The 17,348-nt window shown below is 38.8% G+C and overlaps 1 protein-coding gene across 4 annotated transcripts in view; it reads right to left on the bottom strand.

The window, feature by feature from the left end:
* arhgef3 (Rho guanine nucleotide exchange factor (GEF) 3) overlaps positions 1 to 17,348 on the bottom strand; it is a 33,333-nt gene that overhangs the window by 12,768 nt on the left and 3,217 nt on the right. Inside the window, exons 2-3 of one of the 4 annotated variants that reach the window (XM_005938877.3) lie at positions 11,987 to 12,053; positions 7,569 to 7,631 (exon numbers count right to left, since the gene is read on the bottom strand). In XM_005938877.3, the coding sequence (XP_005938939.1) occupies positions 7,569 to 7,631; positions 11,987 to 12,053 (130 nt within the window). Of the gene's footprint in view, positions 1 to 692; positions 1,591 to 7,568; positions 7,632 to 10,006; positions 11,961 to 11,986; positions 12,054 to 17,348 lie in introns of those variants that run through there. The other 3 variants (XM_042225800.1, XM_005938878.3, XM_005938879.3) reach the window with 3 other exon arrangements.

The raw sequence follows: 17,348 nt of genomic DNA, 5'->3' as shown, positions 1-17,348 counted from the left end.
GGGGGGGGGGGGGCACTATATGTGAGCATGTCTGGTAATAAATTAGACTGGTTAGTATGAAAGTGAAGGTGTTTCAAAAACACAGACACCTGGTAACTACTGCAGAGTAACACATGAATAAAACACTGTGTTAATGCAATCAACTCCACATCAAGCCCTATTATTTTATCATTATTGTACCATCAGATATTCAATGCACTCAAATAAGCAACAGCTCAAACAAGGTTAAAGCGCCCAGTTCATTGACTTCGGTTAGAAGAGATGAGGCCTAACAGCGAGCTATGGTAACTTAATACCATTAGAAAAACATAAATGGTCTAGTTTAAAAAATTAACCCCCTGTGCAGTGCATGAAGGTGGAAATGACGTACAATGTCTTTTATGCTGGGCTTATTTTCTTTGTTTATTTCTGCTGTAACGTTGGGACTCTAATATGACAGTCTATGGGGATTGACTCAGTTTGAAGTCAGCCTCAAGTGGCCAATAGAGGAACTTCAGTTTTGTCACCAGCTTCATTGCCAAGATTTTTTTCATTTGTGAAAATTACAAATGTTAAATGCTACCAAATCAAGAAAAAAATGAATACATTTGACTGATGAAAACACAGACAAACAAAAGAATCCAATTTATCTCACAAAATTAACACAACTGAATCCAACCAGGCTGAACAGAAGAGTAAATGTTTCATCTTACCTTAACCTCTTTTCCCATGCTGCTGTTTGCCACTGAGCATCCAGAGTTAAACCGCTGTACCAGCAGGCTGAAGGGTCCCTGCCCTGCCACCATACTGCTCACCCCAAAGCTAAGCACACAATCTGAACTATTCCCAGTACCAAGAGAGCGTCCATAAATATTTTCAGACTGGTAGAAAACACAGAGAGGAAGGGAGTATGAAAGTCTAATGTCCAGAGAGAGACTGAAAACAGCAGAGGGTCCAGAGTGACACTAAAGAGAGTTTGGTACTGTTTTCTAGTATAGACACAAAGTCCAGGAACAATTCAGCTCGCTGTTCTAGCACTGAAGCGATGACTGATACAAGCTGGGAAACCAGAAAGAAAGTGCTATCAGTGGAGTTCCAAGCACAATTCTGGTGTTGGCACAGGTACAGAAAGAGGATAGTCCCCTTAAAACCCCTGGTAATGGTAGCCGTTCAACTAAAAGTCTAATAGCTGTAAAGTAGCCTCAAAGAGTTGATGTAACAGCTCTAAAAAGGCCTGGTGCCACAAGAATACTGCCAGAGGCAAAATATCCAGTCAGACTCGGTGCTGGCAGTGTTCATAAAGACAAGTTGGCTTTGATCAGAGCTTTTAAACACACCGCTCCGGGAGGGCTTGAGGTTGAGAGCCGAACCATCAGACCCCAAACAAAAGAGTTCAAAAAGAGGCTGGATTTAGTTCTGTTCCCAGAAAATCATACAGGAAAAGTTTAGTCTGCAGTTTAGACCGTGTAGAGCTCTGAATCGTGTAATCCTCTCAGCGGTAGCTGTTCACTCGTCCGCCTTCGCACTCTCTCAGCAGCTAATGCTCTCTCTCTCTCTCTGTCACTGGCTCACTTACTCAGTGGCGCTCTCACCCAGTCACTTAAAACTTTACTTCCTTCCTTTCTTTATTCTGTACTTTTTCTTTTCTCTGCCTGTCCCTTTCCTGTATCGTTTGTTTGTTTGTTTGTTTGTTTGTTTGTTTGTTTGTTTGTTTGTATGTATGTATATATATATATATATATATATATATATATAAAAAAAATAAAAAAAGTTTCCATTGTCAACAAATCCCAAGAAAGGACCAACAACAACAATGATGAAGTCATCCTCATAAGTACTGTGTGCATCCACACCCTGATATATTTGATTCCTTTGTGTCATAGAGCTCTACTGTGGCCCAGAAATTAAAACAAATTAATAAGCCACATTTGTACACAGTTATTTAAAGAAAAACCCAAACTAATACCCCATTTCCTCCTAAAAAATTAAACTCTAGATATTCGGATATTGAACCAATTTGTCTCAGTGCCACAGACACATTGTGTCAAAAGAGCTGGTAGAAGATTTAAAAATATGAAAAGATAATATGAATCCTACAGATAAGACATTTTGTAAATGCACTTAAGAAAATGTATATTGTTTTTCTTGTGTGTATTTAAAATGTGTCATTCCCTGAAAATGTTTTATGCCAGAAAAAGTAAATCTACCTTTAATGTGAAAGAAATGATAATGTAAATTGTATAACGTTAATATGTATATTATTACTCACATTATCTTTACTCAGTTTATTATTATGTATTTCAATAATCTGGACAAACGTAAATTATGAAATCCCTGACTGGAACTGCTGGTGGTTGTGGGAAGTCCTCATCAGTCAATGCCAGTCCGAAGTATAATTAATAAACAGAGGCCTGCAGCCAAAGCTGTGTCCTGGTTTTAAATTCAATGAGTCAATGTGTTTATTCAGCCCCACTGTGGGGACAAAGAAACACTTGATTTTTTTATTTGTTAAAGCAAGATTTTATGTATTTCTTTTTTTATTTACTGAATTTTATTTTAAATCAGTAACTCAAATCAATTTGTCCTTCCAACCTTTTTAAATGTGGAGATTTCGCTTTAGCTTTTTCCTTGTTTTTCATCATAAGTCACGGTCAGATCCAGCCTTCCACTAGTTTCTATCCAGTCGGTTTAATGAGTCATACGGGTTCACAGTAAGGTTTTAGTTGTTCCAGAGTCCAAACAGAGGGGACAGGTGAGGCCCGTCCATCCATTCACCACAAGATTACTGTGTTTTACAAATAATATAATTTGCTTTGCCATATTGAAACCACATAATGAGTAATGAGAAGACTTTCAGGGACATCCATCCATCTTTTCTTCTGTCACGTATCCATGTCCAGTCTAAGCACAGACACCCAGACCTTCTCCCGAGCCATCTACTCCAGCTCTTTCAGATGGGTACTGAGCAGAGACATAATCTCTCCAGAGTGTCCTGTGTGGACATGCCTAAAACAACTCACTGAGGATTTATCCTGAAAGAATCCATCTGATTCTCAAACCACCATATCTGGCTCTTTTTAATGTGGAGGAGTAGCAGCTCTACTCTGAGCCCCTCCTAAAACAAAGCGCTACCTCCTCCTGTCTCTAAGGCTGAACTCTGTTCAGAGGAAGCTTATTCTTTCTGATGCTTGTGTCTGTGACATTATTCTTTTAGTCTCTACCTACATCTCATCACCATACCATACATGCGGATAGGAATATAGTAAATCATCCAGTAAATCAACAGCTTAACCTTCACAATCAGCTCTTTCGTCACTACAACAGATCAGTGCAGTGTCTTCATCACTGCAGATGAAGACACTGCACTGGGGTCAACACATCGGTCCATCTCCTCCTCTACTCCACTCTCACTTTTATGAAAAAGTCTCTTTTAATTGTACTGCTTCACTTGATGTTACAGAGAGGATCTTCATCAAGCTTTTCCAGTGCTTAACAAAGAGCTGGGACATCCATCGTTTACTAAAGCATGTTAATGAGCTATATATGTTTATACATCAGCTTGGCTGATCTGATTTGGGTACATTAGGACCCTTGTTATAATCACGGTACATCGAAGTTCCAAGAAAAGTAGCTTTAAATAAACACAGACGTCCCGTCTCAGCTGAAAGCAACAAGACATCAGAAAAAGATTGCATCATTCACAGAAGTGTTTTCATTGTTTCCTTTAAAAGCTATGACCGGTATCAGAGTCAGAGCATCAGCGTTGGCCTCCAACACCTCACAGTCTGCTAACAGAAGCTGCTCCCTGTGACTAAGCTCTATTGTCTGTTATTGGGAGGCTTCGTTCGTAGACGCCTAGGGAGGAACTCAAATCAGCCTCGTTCGATCTGTACTGTGACACAGCGACTGCGTCTTTAAACCTTACAGGGATGTGGTGAAGCATTTACAGATGGGAACACTCTTTTTGAATGGTAAAGATTTGAAAACATCGATCAATTATTAACATCTCCTAAAACTAATAAAAAAATATGAAGAATACAGTAAATGGTACTCCACATATGTGCATATTTCAATCAACGTGCACATTTGGACATTACAATCTTGTGCAACCTTCTTTCCTGTTTCTGCAGTAGAAACCCATCAGATTTAACCCTCAAGCCTCCAAGATAAGTGACAGACTGGGGAATTTTAACAGTCCTGGTTCTGTTTATCACAAACCTTACAATGTAGTGATTTAAAGTAGGAAACCTATAATGTTAAAAAAAACAAAAAACAGATTTCCACAGATTTTTCCATTGTCCAGTTCCTGAAACCTATTACCTGAAAAGTGGCTGTACAAGAATTTAAGTGGTGAAGCACGTATATCTAAACCAGTGTTTCCCAACCTTTCGGAGCCACGGCACATATTTCACATTAGAAAAATCACACGGCACACCACCAAACAAAAATGTCACAAAAAGCAAATTGATAATTTTCCCCTGTGCACATGGCATAGTGGAGTTTGGCTCAGTTTGTCCCTAGTATACCTTTGTTGCTTGCTTCTGACCACTACCCATGCGCTACTAGCACTACTCATGCTAGGGCCTTCATCTGGGTCAGAATGTTCTCCAGGACCCTACTTTTTCTTTTCAAACATTTATCTGTTGCTATTACGCACTGCGTCGTCTCACAGCATGACTATTATGTATTTGTTTTCTTTGTCTTCTTCTGTTTTACTGGCAGTTGGCAACCCATTTAATTAGAGAAGGTAATTGTACTGCCCACTGGTGGAAGAGAATGCTACTCACATCTTTAATCCACGGTTACTAAACCACATCAGTAACTGCTCAATAGTGAATGCCTGTTTTAATTAACAAGTAAAAAAAAACCATCCAATGCCAAACAGAAACTTCCACAGTAAATGTATTATAATTATAAATGACAGCATCACCCCTTTAACAACTAATTTACATCTAGAGCAGCATTTTTCACAAATAAAATAAAATTAATGGCAATAGCAAATAATTCCAGTTGAATGTTTTAGGTTTGAACAAAGATATTCAATGTCTCTGAGAGGGAAAATCTGATTAGTCATGGTTAAATTGTTAATAATAATAATAATGATAAATAATATTATTATTGTTAATCACAATATAGTGCCACATTAATTATTAATAAAGGAATAAATATTTACTTTAATGTCTGTTTACATCGATTACACTTCAGTGCTTTTAATCCTGTTTGGGGTTTTTAAAAAAATATTTTTTACTTTTTGTGAATTTTTCACAGCACTTACCTTTTGTATTAAAAAAAAAGGTCTGCATATTGTTTTTATTTTATTTTGTAATTATGTAGTCAGAAGTAGTCACATTTTATTAAATCTTAAAAGTTTTAAATGCATTTGTGAGTATGTGGGCTGTGCCAATCAATTCAGGTAAAAATATTTGAAAACTGTCCTAAAATAAATAGATGTTATAAAGTTATTAATCTGCAGTAAATGTTTCCTAAACAGATGAACTGATAAAATATAATAATTCCCAGTGAATGAATCTTTACTGATCTCCAGTCTGAAAACAGACAGTTGCTCAGGAGGGTTAAATTATTGATGCAAAGCACGTTTCCCGGTGGTCCTTACACGTGTCTTTTAAATCAGATAAAGTGGTCTCTGGGTCCTGGAGTTTGAGTAAGAAAACAATACAAGTGTGTGTGATTCACTGAGCGACAGCACAGAAACAATAGAGTGTAATTCATTCCAGCTTCAGTATCTGCCAGCGCCGGTTTGAACAAAGTAAGACTGATGGTGTGTTTGGGTCTGTTTGTCCCCCTGGAGCCGCTGGAGTGTGCTGAACAGGCTGGACATCCTGTGTTAGACCGAGCAGAGGAGGAAACGCCCAGGAAGGAACAGGCTCCTGGCAGAAGGCTAAAAATACAGGAGGAGGGGCCCAACATAAGGGCCGGGGGCCGTTAATTTGTCTTCTCCTCTCTAAATGAATTTAGTTTTTAGGTTACCTATCAGCCCCCCAGCAAACCTGAAGTGGACAGAGGGGATGCTCTAAGAGGAACATTTTTCTTTTCAGAGTTTATACGTGCAATCAAATCTCTGATGAGAAAAATATCTGTTAAAAGCAGGAAAATACTTTTAATTTCTGTTTTTCTGTGATCTCTGGAATAAACACTGTATCACCATATCATCTCTAACTGGTTGTGGCAGAAAGCCCGAGGTTTCGTCCTATTAAAAGGGAGTTTTTCCTTCCCACTGTCGCCAAGTGCGTGCTCAACGGTGGTCATTTGATTGTTTGAGTTTTCTCTATATAATTGTTGGGTCTCTAACTTACAATCTTAAGGGCATTGAGGTGACTGCTGTTGTGATTTGGTCAAATACTTTTAAGAAACTTAATTCAATATTACTTTTTTATAGATATAATTACTTTCCCACAGTGTATACTGAAGGTTTTGTGGTATAATATTTACAGATACAGATTTCCAGCTGTATTCTCCTATAATTTTACAGAGGCATTAAACGTTCTATTTTAATTAAGTAATCAGTTTGCAAGGGGTGACCAATAAGAAGAAAGTTGGTGTAAAGAGGAGGAGCTAAACTGTCACTGTTGCAGACAGTTAATGAATTGAGCCCAAATAAGATAAATGAGGATTATTTTCAAACCGTAAACAAGCCAAGCTACTCTGGTAGAATGTGAGATTAAATGTATGAGGTACTCTTTGTCTCAGAGACTACGGCTGATTTCAGTGACTGCCAGAAACTACTCACCAACCGGTGGCTAGTGGTTTCTGGCAGCCACTGAAATCAGCTACAAAGATGGTGCTGCATCAAAAACGTTCTTGTGAATACTTCAGTCGCTAGCAGATTGCTGCTGGTATATAGTTTTCATGGAAGATGCTGATGTTTTTCTACAAACACGAGCAACTCCAGGCCAAGTGGCAGTGAAACTCAAAAAAGGTCATCTCTGCAGTCAACGTATTTCAAAAGGCACAGCTTATACTTTGAATGCAAACATTCCCAGTTTCTGGTCTGTGTCACACTTGTCACAGTTTCACTATAGATAGTCTTTTTTTTAATTAAGGTTCAACCCTGAAGGAAGAACAATGTCTCCATTTTTGATTGTGCACAAGTGCATGACGGCATAAAAGCAAAGAAATCAGTTTAACATCAGAGAAAAATCTGACAATTGTGGGAGAATATGGACATTTTTTATCTGATTCTGTGGATAAAACCATTAAAATGCCTTGTGTTAAGTTTTCTGTCCTCAAGTTAGAAACTGAAATCAGTTGGCATTTTTAAATCAAATGACGAAAGTTAGGTCTCTCATATACAGGCCATGCAACAGCTTCCTGATTAGAAGGTCACATGTACCGCCTCCTTTGTGTTCTGCATAAGAGGATAATGGAGACAAATACGGCCGAACACTTCCTGAGTGGTAGGACATCATCATTTTGTTAGCTTAAGGGTTTTTTTTGGTTTTTTAGGTCATATTTTAAATGTGTGAAAATGCTGCCCACACAATGAGGAAGGCAGAGCTTTTCACAAACACATCATCATTATTTAAACGAGAGTAGAGTTTGACACACACTTGAAGAGGAGCTGAACTCACATTGATTTCCAGACTGCAGAGACTGAGGGAGTCGGCATCTCTGTTGGCCTGTTTCCTCTTCTTCTGCAAAACACAAACAGAATAAAAAACATCAGCGAGAGAGAGCAGGTGTTGATTTTAAGAAGTACGCTTCAAATTTGTTTATATTTTTATTAAATCAGATTACATTCAGAAATGTGAAAGTCGAGTTTTTGTGATGGATCCCAACCGCAACTTTTTAGCTCACTGTTCTGGTTGCAGCTTGCAATCATTTGTGACTTATTTTTCAATAAATTACTATAAATTAAAATATTTTAATACAAAAAAAGCAAGCAGGAAAAAAAAAATCTGTTCAGTTTAATTGTTCAAATTGTTTTTGTCTTATTTCGATCAATCTGGAGAGGAGATTTTAGCATTTTTCATCATTAAATAGTGTCTGAAGAACTTCTCTGGCTAACCTCTAACTCAACACAGAGTCGAATAGTAACCTGTAAGTATCCTGAGAGGAAAAACTTACAGCAAATGAGCAAGAATAATAATAATAAGAAATTTCTCTGCTCAAGTCCGCTCAGATATCAACATTTCAGTAAGTTGTTACCCATCAGATAAACTGAGTTTAATTTACCCAGATTATAATGAATGAAAATAACATGCAAAAACATTTCAACCCTTAACAAAATATTGTGTTATATCTTTTTTCCGCATTTGTACAAGTTAAGGCTCAGTCATGGGGGGGTCACCAGACAAGAGGAGGGAACTGTGCTCTAATTTCAAAGCTAAGCAGTTTAAGTGGTGTTAAGAGGTGAACAATACAACAAGAAGTCCCTTGTTTCCTTTCCTTTGAGAGTAGTTTAGTCTGAATGAGATTTAAATGGAATAGATGCTTTTTCCATTAAACAATGGACACAATCTTAACTCAAATCTCTGTGGATCCTGATTGGGAGTTCCTGCTTCTGTTGGAGAAAGGAGAGCATGTCCAGTAAATCCATAGATTTTCCAGGTGATGGAAAAATGATTCCAGAAGGAGTTAGACTCCTTAAAAAGTGGGACAGGAAGCCTTAATGTGTGTCATGAAAGAGGCCTACAAAGATGGACGTGGTCTACCAATGACTTGTAAGGTCCAGTAACATCTCGAGATAAGCACTTTTGACCTCTTAGGCTACGTTCACACTGCAGGCGAAAGCGCATAAAATCCAACTTTTTTGACCCTAAACGACCCATATCCGATCATGGTATGACAGTGTGAACAGCACAGATCTGATCTGGGTCACTTTCGTATGTGGTACTGAATCCAACACATATCTGATGTTTTAGAAAGCGACTGCTGTTTGAACGGTCATGTTGCATTAAATCCATCTTTTACGTCACTGACACAAGACAGACTCCAATTAGTGCCGGAGAAGCGCCCGAGAAGACATCGCGAACGCTTCCTGGTCATCCAGTGTAGATATTAGTGAAACTGTTGGGAAGACAACGTTGGAGAAACGTGAACATTTTATTTGTACTGTATAATCTGCAGATTGTGACAGAAATCTGCAACTATCCTTTGAAGCACCGCTCCTCTAAAACAGCAACAAGGATAATTATTAGGCCATATCTAAATAACAAAATAACTTTACAACTTAAAGCAAAATTGGGAAGCGTAAAGTCCGAGACAAGTCTTTATATTAAGAGCCATCAGTCAAACAATATTGTTTGGTCTGTGTCTAAACAGAGTGCGTTGTGTGTGACGTCTTCTTTTGTGCATGCGGGCCGCTTTGAGGGTTCACACTAGAGCGTGTTTGCTGTCACATTTTATTTGTAGTGTGAACAAGCAGACAAAAAAATCAGATTTGATCAAAAAAATCAGAATTGAACATTAAGACCTGCAGTGTGAACGTGGGCTTTGATTTTGTAAATCACAAAATCCCCCACACGTGATGGGGACCTGACTGTGAACCTGACTTGTTTATAACAAAGAAAAGCACACCATGCTTGAGCATCTTGTCATATCGAATAAGAAACATAAATAGATATGTTAAACTCATCATAAAAAGCATTTAGTGATCAAGGAAGTTTAGAACCAGAATTCTTTTTGCAGCCACAACAGTGCCCCCCCCCCTATGGTTATTCAAAAGAATGGTAATTAGAAATGCACGCACTTCTGCACGGGCTTCAATTTTTAGGCCTAAAACCTGACACCATCTTCTATATACAGTCTACTACAGGCTCCTATCAGCTGGACTAGGTGGGGGGCAGGTCCAGCTCCACCCATTCTGACAGCGAGCCCCCACTTTGTTTTTCCCAAAAGTGCTGGAAGTAGAAAGGGAACAAACCCAGTGAAATAAACATATCTCAAACTTGTACTTAATAAATATAGAAACATGCACACAAAAAACAAATCCAGAAACATGTCCCCCTTCAGGACGACATCGGTACTGCAGGTTTTTATCAAAGCGGTTCTGATTCTTCACACTCACCCGATAGTAAACAAACAAACAGCAGCCCATCATCAGGATCAGCTCCTCAAACACACTTGTAATCAACTCTGCAGCTCCTTATTCTCCTCTTTCTTCCTCTCCTCTTCCTCCAGGTCCCTTTCTTTTAACCCCAAAGTCACATTCGCCCTCTTTTCTTTTCTCCTCTTTACATGCTGGACAGCACTCGAAATAATTTCTCCTTTGTTCGTCCCACCTCCTGTGAATCACCTCCTTCACAGTCACATTTTATTTCACCTCTTTTAATTCTGTTAAAGTTCTCCAGGTTCTTGATCCAAAAGCCTCTTATTCTGCACCTCCTCTTCTCTTTTCTGACCTTCTTTTGCCCGCTGCTTCTCTCCGCCTGCGTACTCCTGCTTCACCACCTCAGCCACAGTCTGAGCCTCCTCAGCCTCACCACCTTCCTGAGTGGATCTACAGACCCTCAGGAACAGGAACCCTTTACAATGTATGTGTGTGTGTGTGTGTGTGTATATGTGTGTGTTTGTCTGTCCCCTCGGTTCCCACAGGACAAACAGGAAATGACGGATGTTGGGGGGGAAACAAGACGTCTATAATTAGGAGCTGAAGGAGCACGGTGACAGCAGCAGGACAAACACTTACAAAGACTGATCACTTACATCTATCACACATTATTTTCACACAAAAAAATTAAAAAGTAATTATGAATTTTCTTTCTTTCTTGCCTTTTCAAATTATGTTAAAGGAAATTCTTCATTTTGCAACACAGATATTTTTTTCTTAAAGCATATAATTTAGAGTAAACGACTTAAAAAGTGTGAATCACAAAAAAATCAAGCAGAGTGGGGCTAAAACTATTAACTGATGAACTGACAGAGAGAAATTCGCTTCCAGCTGTGCTGATCAGCAATGTTTTGCCTAATTATTAAAGGTGAAACAGCTCTAATTTCACTGGTTACACATTCTGCACAGTTCTTGTGTTTATTACAACATACATATTTTTAATGAGAATTCAGCTACAATATTACCAATAAACCCCTGATGGCTTTAAGTGAATCACATTAATCATCGCATAACAGTGCATTGTGTTCTGCTGGGAAACCCTGGGTCCTGGCATTCATGTTGCTGGCACTACCACACAAACACTTCTACAGACCAGCTTGAACTGTGAGTCATGCAAAGCCACTCTAGTAGAGCCAGACAGCAAAAATATAAAGCTGGAAATGACCATAATAGGTCTCCTTTAACATTAAAAACGTAATCACCTATCTGTTTTCTGCCTCTTTGCAGGAGTCAGCAGTCTAGGCAGAGAGGCCCAGACCTCCTCCACCTCGTCTAGGAAGACAAAATGAGGCATTTCTGATCCAGCTGAGAGACAGAAACTGTACAGCCTGTCCTGCGTCTTCTCGTGGGTGTCCTACCAGTTGGACATGCTTGAAACTTCTTATCTAGGAGGCCTCCAGGAGCCATCTGGGTCAGATGCCTCAGTAACCTTAATGTGGCGAAATGCCCAAAGCTAAACCCAGACACACACAATGAATCTGAAGTTGGTCGTGTCTCCCAAGGCAAAGTGGCTTGTTTTTTTGTTTTTTTTTAAATTAATTTAGTGATTATTACTAGAGGATTGTGGTTCTTGTGTATTGTTTACCAGGTTTCCCAGTAGGGACAATAACAAATTACTGAATTAAGCTGAACTGAACCAAATAGCCTAAATGTGCAAATGTGGGGCTTCAAAACGGGACTTTTGTGTGATGTTTAAAATAATGTCCTTATCTCCAAACCTCAAAACATAAAAATCAAATAAAGAAAAGGTAAAATCACATAACTTGGGTGAGACACCGCTTGCTGCTTTTTTTTTTGTTTTGTTTTTTTGCTGCATTTGTTTTGTTTTTTTATTATGGACTTTGGCACATCCTGTGTTATATAATAATGGAGTCACAGCACAGTTACTGTAACGCAGGGAATAACATGACTAAGTTCATGTGTGGGAATTGTTCTTACCCCTCTGAGAGTCCAGCCATCAGGAGAGAGGAGAGAGAAGGAGGATGTTTTCCTCTGCCGCTTCGACCTGAAGGAAGAAAAGGAGGAAGGAAGAGAGACCGATGAGGAGAGGAGAGAAGCAATAAAGGATGAAAGGAACATGATAGCATGCTGTTACCTCAAACAATAACTAAAAGAAGAAAAAAAGATTTTCAATTTGCTTTTCAATTACTGTTTTATTTATTTTATTTTTTGTAATAACTTCACTAGGATTTAAAAACTTAAAAAAAATACAGAAATTAAAAAGTGAGCAGTATTGAAAGCTGAGTTATTTCATTGCACAGTTAGCAACACATGATTAAGTGAAAACTAATCTTCATACTTGATGAAAATTAAGTTAATTTTTTTAAGGTTTGGCTTTTTAACTATGCAGATTGTCACAACGAGTAAAGGAGGCAAGCCTTCAAAGGTGTGTAAAATATGAAGTGGGCAGAGCTCCACCAGGTGGTTTCTCAAAGTCACTACACCCACGACCTTTTACCCAGTGCAAAATTTGTGTGAAGATCTTTTAGGTGATAATTTTGTGTAAGTTCGGTTAAATTCTTTACTGACCGTTAAATCTTATGAATTTTGAACAGATAAAGGAATGAAGGCGCTCTGGCATGGCTTAGCCTCCATCAGAGTTAACAAAGCTTGGCTTCCATTTATGTGTATGAGGCCGGACATCACTGCTTTTAAAGAAAATACAGGATATTTGTACTTCATTTGTTTTTATTATGGATATCAAACTTTTAAGGTAAGCAGATTATTTGTTTAAGTAGTCAGACTTTCAGCAACAGTAACAACTATAACCCACACAAACTCTTTGTGTCACATTTAGTTTGTAGACTAAACTATAAAGCAGCTCCGCTAAACTGACAAAGTGAAATATGGTGTATATCGGCATAAGGTATGTGGAAATAACTGGTGTGAAACTGCAAGTGTGTTTCCTGTCCTTATAACCTGACAGCTTCCCTCCAACCTGAGCTTCTGCAAGTCCTGCAACTGACTGTGCAAAAATTAGAGATTCAACAAAGTAACAGAAATTGTAGCAAAGGCCAACTTCAGCATCTCCCAGAGCCATCCACTTTTATTTACTGTTAATAGCACATTCATCATTTCTAATCTGAACAAAGGGCTTATGAACGCTGGTGAAGCTGCAGAAGAACGAGCAGACAGAGAGGACACAGACAGCCAGAGACAAACATGTTACATCATTAGAGCCTCTCCCTCTTCTGTCTGTGTGACACAGAGAGTGACAGCAGTACTGCTCTGTTTCCTGGCCTCTCACCCCAGGAAGCTCCTAACTGTGTCTGTGACTTCAGTATCTACCTTCCCTCTGCTGTCAGTGGCACGGTAACTGCTGAGGAGTTCTCTGATTGGATGTTTTTTACTTAAGGTAGAATTCACTTTTAGTCAGTTCTACCTTAAGAATGAGGCTTATGTAAGGCCTGTGTGGCTCTCTGATAAACAACTATGACAATAAATGAAGTTACATCCAAACAAAGTTGCTCCAGAAGTTCTTGTTTCACACTAAAAAAATACAGACTGGTTTGATAAAACAAGAGCAGCTTTGTATGACTCTCAGATCAGTACAATAATCATTCTTAAAAGGCTTTTATCTGAAATAAGCTAACTTTGTAAACGCAAAAATTACTTCGGTTATGCTGACCTCACTATGAGAAACTTTGGCCATGTATGTATGTATGAACATCCATCACTGTGAAACTCCTAAAGAAAAACTAAAGAAAAGCATAACAGGTCCACTTTATTATTGAAAAATCACTTCATCGGGGTGTCTCATATAATCCTGTCTTGTCAGATGCTGACCGTGTCTCACACAATGTCCACATTAGGAAGTTTTGGAGGGTGCCGGTGGCGTAAATATCAGGTTTATGAGCCTGCTTGGACATTAATGTTTTTGCACTTGGTTTGACCTGCTTTTTCTACTTTGATTTTCACTCGCTGTCTAGATTTAAGTACTAAAGCTGTTAGGAGAAGATCCTTGTTTGGGTTTAAATACATCCCACTCACCAGTAACCCTTTGTGTTGAACAATGACTAGCTGGGAATGACATCTTTGTCTCATTATGCCATAACCCAGTGCCAACTTCTCCCAACAGATGACGCACTCAGGCTGAGGGATGCACAGTTTTTTCCCCTCTTTTTTCTTTAGATGGTAGACCATTTGTGCCGGTGGTTCATTGTGATTTGATTCACAGAAAAAAAGTGATCATTCCCCCACCTCAGAAGTGATCCCCTTCTCTAACAGAGACTTTGATGTGTAACTCTGTAATAATTCCCACCATCTGGCATCTGCCACAAAGCCTACAAAATATTGATATCATAAATTAAAACCTCATTCACCGTTTTAGATGGTGATTGGATGGTGTTTTAGAGGATGAAACAGGTCTGAATTGGAAAACAGTGAGCAGCTGTAAAACAATAAGATGCAAATGTGTTTACACACAGTGTATGGTGGCAGATTGTTCAGCGATTGCTGCTTTTTCTCAGCTTTCTGTTGCTTCTTCATTGTGTTTTATGACAATTTTCTAACAATGACATGGATGGATCTGAAGTTACAGACGCTACCAGGCATCAGTATTTGTTTTGTTTTTTTAATCAATAGACCAAAAAACAATTTCTGTCTCATCATGGCTCTAAAGTGTGTGTGTGTGTGTGTGTGTGTGTGTGTGTGTGTGTGTGTGTGTGTGTGTGTGTGTGTGTGACTCATTCATTCCTGGGAGTTGCAGGGCTTTTTCCAATAGTGCAAACCATCCCACCCTGGATGAACTCACACACTTGCACACAGAGTTCTGTTTCCATCACTTCAGAGGACATTATGCCGACTTGAATACATGTACTATAACCCTTAATCTAACCTTAAACCTTAAAATGTTTTAAACTCATTTTTTTTCCCAAGAGGGAGGTGACGTGGTTGAACTCTCCTGCTGAGGAGATCAGAGGTGTGTTTGGCTACACGCACCTCCAGTCTTTCCCTGCCTGTTCTTCTGGTAAATCTTTTATCCCCTCATCTGTTTTTAATATCACTTTCTCAGCAAACATTCAGTTTTCAGACTAAAACAGGGCACTATGCTCAAGGGGAGGCTAGCTGTAGTGAGACTAACTGTGGGAGTCATTTTGGAGTTTTACATTGTTTTGTTCTGTTGTTGTCATCATTAATAAACATGCAGATATGAAACTATCTGCAAATCAGTGAACTATTTAGGAGAGGTCCATGAAGTGGTATCAATCTCAAATGTCAAACCAAATCTTTCATTCTTTGTGCTGCTTCCACTTCTGTCAGCACTATAATCACAACACACAGCTCAGGCACAAAAACGTCTCATGAAACCAGCAGAGCGGCGTGCAGTGTGGGTAGGAACAATTATGTCTAAATGACAGACAAAAAATGTCACCTGAACAACATCTTGCATTGTCCCTTGAAAGCAGCAGAACCACATTTCTCCAGAGATTAACTCCCCACACCCAGTTCATCATCTGTTTTATGACTCTTGAGAAGCATTTCAGACATAGCAAAAGTGGTTAAAATACATTACACAGTGTCAGCCTGTTTTAGTTAGACAGCTGATAAACTCATTGTAAAGTACCCGCCAACACCAATCTGCCAAACTTTTCTATATTTCTATATAACGAGTGAGAAATTTCTCTCTGTTGGACTGAAACAGAGCTGAAAGTACTGCACAAATAGGACTGTACTGAGTTCATATCATTCATCCCGTTTTCATTACTTAGAAAAAGTACAAACAATCTTAAATAAATAAATAAATGATTAAATTAATTTTAAAAAGTTGACCAAATTTAGCTTTTACCTACCTAAAAGTAAAATCTTATTGTATGGAAACCATGAATACAGAAATGAACAAATAGACTATTACAAGGAAAAGCTAGGAAAAAATGTTTTAAAGAAAAGATGAAAAATTATCAGAATTTCAAGCACTAAAAAGAAAAAATGCAAACTGCAAACACACATAAATCACATCTACACATTCTCTTTAACATCTCTTTTGATTTGCGAGTCCAACTTCTGGAATGGGAAGGCTCTCACGGGTGCCCAGGTGCCCGTTGTATCATTATTAAATGTTAATTCTATCTACAGAATTTATTTCTAAATTATATCAACAGAGGTACATCCCATGAGCTGCATAATTAGCAGCTTAATGGGAGTAATCAGTCATTGTCTAAATGTTCAGCTTTCGCAATACAAATGCAGCAGCATTGCATGTGTCTTTGTATACGGACAGAAAGTTTTCGGTCTCTATGAGCTTCGGAGAAATCATTGAAAGTTCCACGCGAGCAGTAGAAGTTAGTGGTATTCAAACCACACAGGAGAACTGTGACTATTATCACATAACAATCACCAATGTGGTGAAAACAAGTATCAAAGCAGCAGTTAATCATTTGACAGTCAGCCTTTTATGGACCCCTGAAATGTGGAGAAACTTGAGTTACTACACGTACAAGTAACTACAGAACACATTTGCGTATGATTCATAATATTACTGAAGCCCCAAAGGCAGAATTCCTGCATACAAGAAAGATCTGCCTATCCCACAGAAGAAATGCAGGTTGTATTTACTGCATGCTTTGTTACTAAAACTTTGTGTGTGTAGGTGTTACATCTAAAAACTTGTGTATGGAAGGTCTTTCAGTGTCTTTTTATTAAGCAGGACGAGACTTCCAGGTGTGATGTTTGTTATTTACAAATGATCATGGAAGCTACATCCATCTTTTAAATACAGTATATGATGAACCCAACCACGAGGGGGCCACAAGCCTGTGTACCCCTACTGCCGGTCCCAAGCTCAGATAAATGGAAAGGGTTGCATCAGGAAAGGCATCCGGCCCAAAATCGTTGCCAAATTGAACATGTGGCTCATAAAAAAAATGGCGTTTCCATATTGGATTAGTCGGGTTAACAATAACTGCCTCTGGTGCTGTTCGCCAACAAGGAGCTTGTGGAAACTGTGGTACTGATGGCTGAAGACAAAGCAACAGGAGAGGGGGAAGGCATGATAGGAGACAGTGAGAGAGAAGGTAAGGAATGAGTGTGGAGATGAGAGTAGGCTGATATATATGGATATATTGTGTGTACAGGAGACTAGGTGGAAGGGAAGCAAGGTCAGAAGCACTGAAGGAAGATTTAAGCTGTTCTATTATGGTGTAGATAGGAAGAGGAATGGAGCAGAGGCAATCTTGTAGGAAATGTATATGACGGTGCTGTGGGGGTGAAGAGAATGCCAGACAGGATCACAAGTGAAGGCTTGAAATATTCAGTTCCATTTCAATTCAATTTTATTTATACAGCGCCAAATCACAACAAC

This window comes from Haplochromis burtoni, unplaced genomic scaffold (assembly GCF_018398535.1).
Source record: "Haplochromis burtoni strain Fernald_Lab_line unplaced genomic scaffold, NCSU_Asbu1 Contig_183, whole genome shotgun sequence".
Classification (NCBI taxonomy): domain Eukaryota; kingdom Metazoa; phylum Chordata; class Actinopteri; order Cichliformes; family Cichlidae; genus Haplochromis; species Haplochromis burtoni.
Note: the sequence above shows the minus strand (reverse complement) of the source record. Positions and strands in the feature narration are given on the sequence as shown.